The 7,190-nt window shown below is 43.8% G+C and overlaps 1 protein-coding gene across 1 annotated transcript in view; it reads right to left on the bottom strand.

Moving 5' to 3' along the window:
• Window positions 1-7,190, bottom strand: part of T265_11966 (hypothetical protein) — a gene marked incomplete at both ends in the record, with an annotated part of 24,771 nt that overhangs the window by 5,655 nt on the left and 11,926 nt on the right. The window contains one exon of the mRNA XM_009178818.1: window positions 4,346-4,461. Within this exon, the coding sequence (XP_009177082.1) occupies window positions 4,346-4,461 (116 nt within the window). The remainder of the gene's footprint in view (window positions 1-4,345; window positions 4,462-7,190) is intronic.

The following is a 7,190-nucleotide window of genomic DNA, read 5'->3' as shown; positions in this document are numbered from 1 at the left end:
TGAACACACTCAAATCGTTGACCTGTTGAAGGTACAATCCGGGAATGCTCGGAAGAGCTGACACTGCGGTTCAGGTTAGGGGTTAGGTTCTACAAGTGGGTGCTCAACACTGTAAGACCGAAGTGGCTTGAACTCGCAAACGCTGACTAGCTGTTTAGTTTTAAACCGCGGATCAGAATTGCGACGAACTATTAATTTGATATGATGTAGAGTCACTTGTCCTTTAATCCTGGAACACGCATCATGTTCTCATGTGCTGACCGCCTCTTTGACTGAACCTTTTGGGCTGGAAGTCGACAGTTAGCTTTATCCTGTATAAAACCATCACCGGTTCTCTACTGTTAGTATAATATGACATTAAACAATAATCGACGAAACCCGTGAATTGCCTTCAATCATTAGATGATGTAGTATTCTTCCGAAGGATTTCCTTGGAGCTTGGTCACTGTTCGAATCAAAGGTTGTTGGGGAAATATCTTCCCGAATCCAAAGGTACCATTTATCTTTCATCTACGTCTCATTTAGCGACAAGGTGCATAAGGGTCCCAATTTCCTTGAGGCGGATTAACTATGGAGGCCTCGGATGCAGATAATACGATACGATAATACGTCATAAAAAAACATCCGAACGCTGTGTTATATTTTATATCATATTTTTCATATTCTGTATTCTTTACTCTTCACATTCTTTCCATTCTTTTACCTGATTTAAGTGGGAACACGAAAACTGTTAACTTATTTTCAATCCCGTTAAAACTCCTAAATTTCGGCCACAATTGTTTGTCCTTGTGTGCAGATGCAGAAAAGTTGAAGACAAGCACACATGATGGATTTAATGTATTTTGCACAGCTATGCTTCCTCAGCACGCGCGTTCCGTATCTGAGAACTCCGGTCATCAGTGACCATACCTTGAAACCGCCTTCAGACCTCCTTGTGTGGGTAACCGTCTCTCCTAGATTTGCACCTGAACACATCCAATTCGCTACCTTGTCAAAAGCAAAGGAAAAGGGAACATCTGTGTGATAACGATAGGGCCGGCTCTACTTCATTTATTCAGTATAGCTATCGAAAGAAATGTTACGTCCGCAGCGGAATGGAAGAAAACTATTCAAGAAACCACATTTTAAAGACTGGTCAGAAATAGCAAAAATGATAGCTACATCACCATCAACAAAGCACGGATCAAGAATCTTTCTAGTAAGCGGCTGGCTGTTCAACAGCAGGATATTTTTGTTAGAGAACTGAACCTTACTTTCAAAGATACCAACATTCTGGAGTTCTTGACCAGCCTGGAGTCAGCAATGAAATCCGCCAAACTAGATGAGGATATCCAACAACAGGAACAACTCTGTCAAACTGAAGTACCGGTTATTAGGCGAAACAAAGCCCTCACACTTTCTTGAAACAAAGAATAGGAAGCAATGAGGAATTTGAAAAAAGATGAAACCACCATCATTCTACCTGCGGACAAAGGACGCATGACCGTTATCACGCACAAATCAGACTACTTGGACAAAGCAGAAGCCGTGCTCAACGGAACTACCACGTATTGCCGTCAGGATGAGGGCCAAACCAAAAAAGACTTGCGAGCAAAACCAATGAAAGCCTGAAGTGAAACAAAAGACCTCCAAACGATCACAACAGAAGGATGTTGGCGAATTAGAGCTAAAAAGTCCAACATCCCACGCTTCTACGGACCTCCGAAAGTACACAAGGAGACCACACCACTACGGCCAACTGTGTCATTTCCAGCCACACCAGCCTACAACCTTGCAAAGGAACTATGTAGAAGGGTAAATTATCTCATCAATGGATTGCGACATTCAATAAAGACCCAAAAAATATTTGATATACTAAAGGACGTGACAATAGAAGGGGACAAATCAATGATTTCATTTGATGTCAGTTCACTGTTCACAGTGGACCTCCACTCCGCAAAGACAACGGTCGTGAACTACTGGATAGCCGTTGGCCTTCCCGCGGATCTCTAAAAAGAGATATCTGTGAACTACGTAAATTCTGTTTGACCACGTGCTTCGACGGTGAATACTACGAGTAGCTGAAAGCAGGATCAATGGAGTTGGCCTTCCCGCGGATCTCTAAGAAGAGATATCTGTGAACTACGCAATCTCTGTTTGACCACGTGCTTGTAATTCAACGGTGAATACTACGAGTAGCTGAAAGCAGGATCAATGGCCCCCCCATATCAGGGTTTACCGCCGACATTATATTGCAGAAACTGGAGAGAACCGTTCAACCAGATGCCAGCCCAAAACTGTGGATAAGCGGTTTTGACGAAACCTTCGTCATCATAAAATGAGCGAACTACCACAGCAACCATCCGAAATTTCACAAACCGGGCTGCATTCGGACTCCATTGAAGCGAATTGAAACTGTCATATCTGCCGATTCGTCAATCTGTGGTATCCGGGTGCCGACCCGCTCCAGTGCCTAGTGCCGGAGAAGAGAAGACTCACAGAAGGGAACACAACAGCTGCTATATTCCGAACAAGCGAGTGCAAGAGTGTGAGTGCGTGCGAGTTCGAATGTAAAACGGTCTCAAGCTATTTATTGGAGGGACACTTTCTGGAATCGGTCCAATGCTGACGCGCACGGTCTGCCTTTGGTACGAGGCTGTGACGCGCTACATATTGAGGGAGTGTTTTCTGTTTGGTCAACATCTAGCGGAGCTGAGAGTCTCGGTAGATTTCGGGCATTCAGTGGTTGCTTTGAGGAAGCTAGCCTCCCTGATAAAATCCTTCAAGAGGCGTCTCGGTAGATTTCGGGCGTCCAGTGGTTGCAACTTGACGACCGGAATCACAAGCGAACCAATCACACTACCATACATAAAAAACGTTTAGGATATGACCTCAAGGATACTACGACAGCTTGCCATAGGATTTGCCCTCATACTGACCGACCCGCTAAGAAGGGCACTATCAAAACCAAAGGGGATATATAATGCAATGGAGAGGACACATGTAATCTACAAAATCCAGTGCAGGGATTGTGGAAAACGCTACGTGGGACAAACGTGGAGGAAACTGTCAATCAGAGTTAACAAACACAAGCCTGCTTTTATGAGACGCGATCAACTCTCGTTCATCTCTGCACGCGATGATGAGGAAGGACACAAGCTCGATTGGGATAACGTCAGCATACTGGGCCAGGCAAGAACAAAGAAAGAACGTGAGTTCTACGTGAGTACTACGTGAGGCGTAGTGCTTCACGGATGGAGTACTAATTAGAGGGATTGGGAGCGATCCTCCCTATAGCTATTTCAGAACAAACGAAATCCAGAACCTCAAAATCTGGAGCGAAAAAGGCGTTCAAAGTAGAAATTTATAGAACTACAAACTAATGGAGGTAGAAGGTATATCACTGACCAACCAACCAACTTAGAAGCCGGCCATGATGCAATACAGATAACAAACGAACCAATCGGAATGAACAATAATGGACGGCAATTTCAGCAGTAGCGTGGCTGTATAATGCAAGAAATACAAACATCAACACAACACAGATCATGATCGGAACACCCGGAATCAACGTGCGATGACTGTCAAGGGCCAACCAGCTTACAACTCAAGAACTGCTCTTTGTAAACTATGGAGGCGGACTATTCAACAAACAGAGCACAGAAGACGTCTCCGCAAATGTTAACGAATCGTTTGCAAACCGATTGCCAGACTCGGCGACCAGGTCAGCATCCACCTGGTCAATTACCAACGAATGCACGCGAGATAACAGCACATAACTTGGCGTTTCTGCCAGGAATGCTCGGAAAATCTGGAAGTGTGGTTTGCTATGAGAAGTAATGTTCAATAAGTGATCAATCTAACTCGAAAGGACGAATTGGTTAGACATGGCAACCTCTGGCTAGCAGTTGAGGTCTAACTCATTGGGCCCAAGCAGCGATATGATTCGTCCTCCCTCAGACACAAAGTTGCCTACCTGGTGTGTTACATTCTGGTATTTTCTTTTGCTTGGTTTAAGGTGAATACATGGATATTGTGAAACTGTTTCATGCGCATCCATTTTGAGTGGGAACTCCTAAATGCTTTGACTTTCCAGTAGTTGTACTTTATTTCTAGTAAATATTTCATTAGACAAGTCACGTACAACAGTATTGGCGTAGACTGAATACCGCTAAAAGCAGCATGTAGCCTAAAAGCAGGAATATGGTACACAACGAGTAAACCTTTCTTATGGGAAATCGTCAACCGAGTATGCAGGCACCATGTGAATTTACGATGTGGGCTCTGCTACTGAAAGATGAATCAAACTATATCCGGCGAACTAATTGCTTATCAGGTGCGCGCTGCAAAAACTACGAGGACTGACCTGAATGTCGGTGGACCGCATCTCATTGGATACCCTCAGGATGAACACAGCACCAGAATCCGAGTAGACGTAAAAATGTTGTACAGTAGAACTGGTTAAGATCGGGACTACATACACTTTAGAAGAATAGAAATCAAAGAAAGGAGGGTTGGATGAGGGATAAGTTAATAGGCCACGGAGTCAGGCAAGTGACGTCATTGTCAGACAGACTTGTAGGACCGGATGTTTCGTAGGCCAGTTCAAGTTCAGAGGTCACACAAGTTTCTTTTGGATGCAAAGTTGTGGATCCAGCAGTCGGATTCCTATCGCTTCTGCGATCGATAGTAGTTTGGATCGTACCAGTCGTGGTCCGTTCAGAGGAACCCGATATATGATGGTGAAGGCTTGCTCCTTGTGTATGATATGACAGGTTTCGGCCAAGTGTGCTGCAATCGCGCTTGAGCCTGGTTTCTTTCCACTACCACTCAGAGATACGAGATTGTGTTAACGTATTCTGTTCGACAAATGCCTTGTCGTACGACCAACGTATGATACTCGGCATGGGCATACAAATGAGTACACACAAAAGCTGGTGGTAGAACCGGCAATTTGTCCTTCAAGCGGAATCTGATAGTGGAGCTGGAGTTGAAGCCCAAACACAGATTAACGGTCAAGTATGTCGTATCAAAAGAGTTTCTATGCCTTCTGGTGATTAGTTCAGCAACCCAGTCACCTTTGGAGGGAAACTTCATGTATACGGGCTTCTTAATAACAGAACATTGTATAGGTTTGGGCTTAACGGCTTCCATAGTCTTGAGTACGAACCTTTCACGGTTTACAGTCACTTCAAATAAGACTGGCAATAAAGGAAACTACTCACAAGGTTACCGAAAACTCTTCGACAGCCCACGCCTGGTTTCGCCCTACTTGGGCTCATCAGGTAGGCGTAGCCCCCGAGTTTCCGTCAACCTTATGCTCTACTTGAACCCAAATTGGACTTTCTTCGAGAAATACAATCGTTTGCGAATCAATATGCTTTTCACGAGAGACTCAACTGAATCTCTCGCTTATGATATTCTACGACTGAATGTGCTGCAAACAAGCCGCCTCATGATTCAGTTGGCACGATATTCGAGATATTCCAGTATATTTTCATAAAGGAAACTACTCACAAGGTTGCAGCACATTCAGTTGTAGAATATCATAAACGAAAGATTCTGTTGAGTCTCTCGTGAAAACCAAACTAATTTGCAAATGAGTGTATTTCCCGAAGACCGGCAATACTTTATGTCATAGCCAAATCACCCCAGTTACTGTGAGGAACCTGTGATTACAATCCACAATCCACAAATGGAATCTGATCACTTTGCGCCTGACATGCCCTGAAGTAGCATAGAAAACAAGTTATCATCCAAAAAATCCGGATCCCGTCTGGAATCACATTATCTTTAGATGAAGAGCGTACCGTTGTTGGTGGGAGGCTCTTCTTTTCAGCGAGGTCCAGTTTGGAACTTTAAAATATATTAATTTGAACATAGGAAGCTCCAAAACATCTTCACTTTTATGCTTGTGTATAAAGCGTGGCAAATACAAAATGCGATTTTAGAATAAAGGGCCTAGAGTTCATACTATATTGTTGATTTCTATGCAGGGATGAAGACAGAGTGTTCAGAAACGAGATTTTCTCCTTTGGTGGGATTTGTGATTACCGCTATGAGGGGGCGCTGATATACCATCCTTTGGTGTAGGCCAATTCATGGACAACTCAAGCAACCTAGTGAGTTCAAAACTGCTGGCTGTACTTGGCACCTTTACGCGGTCCGTGATGATAACTGACGGGTGCGCATGATGCGACAAAGATTGGTCTCTCCATGGTAGGGCTCTTCTGCCGCTGGACGCATTTGGCAAAGAGTTTTTAATCCAACGTTTTTTCCCTACAAATCGCTCGCAATACCTGAAGTAATGGACGCAGTCTGCTGACTCTGCAGACATACACACTGAACGAAAATTGCAACTGCCTAATAATACTTGTGGTTTCGTGAGTGAATGTTTTATTACGAATTAATGACCAAAGCTAAAGTGACAATTCAGAGAAAGGAAAACAAACTCACCAAGATGGAAGAAGTCGTGAAAAGTAGTCGAATCAAAGGAAGGTCAACGAGACAAATAAAAAAGCGACGTTATTTACATATGTTGGAGGGTGTGTTGTAGTCGCACAGCACAAACATCAGCGAGTTTCGTCGGACGGGTAGAACGGCGTCGGTGTTTGGCTACATTCCTGACACTGGTAGGTTAGGAGTGTCTAGGAGATGGAAAAGGCCTTCGTTTCTGGCGACAGTTGCACGTATTTCGTTGAACTGATTCAACCCATTAAAGAAAGTTGAAATCAGTAGATCAAGCGCAAGAGAAGAGAGGGGTGCAACTAATTTTCAAGAAATCAATCCTCATGAGCAATGAGCCCCAAGCACAAAAGTGACGACTCTGGTGAGGAAAACGTAAAAAAATGAAAACCCCGTTGGAGTGTTCCACCGGCGATGTTATTCTTCGAAAAAGATTTCAAAAATTGCAAGCGAGAACTGTCGTGGCATACAAGGTGCTCACTGACATTATTTCATCAAGTTTGATGAAGAGACAGCTCAGGAAATTCAAGATGGCTTTTGCCCTCGCTGAGAGTATATCCCCATAACTTCAGCCTATGCAATATTGTCCAGCAACGTTCAACATCCAAACGTCTCATGTTAGTCGATTTCCCTGATTTACTTGTCATTATTGACTTAGTCGCTCGTAAGATAAATATTCGGCTTTTGAAAGTGTCCGATCCGGACTACGTAACTAATGGGATATTGTAAGGAAACTCCGATGGATG

Source organism: Opisthorchis viverrini (genome assembly GCF_000715545.1).
Source record: "Opisthorchis viverrini unplaced genomic scaffold opera_v5_672, whole genome shotgun sequence".
NCBI lineage: Eukaryota > Metazoa > Platyhelminthes > Trematoda > Opisthorchiida > Opisthorchiidae > Opisthorchis > Opisthorchis viverrini.
The sequence above is the reverse complement of the archived record's forward strand: the minus strand, read 5'-3'. Positions and strand labels throughout refer to the sequence as shown.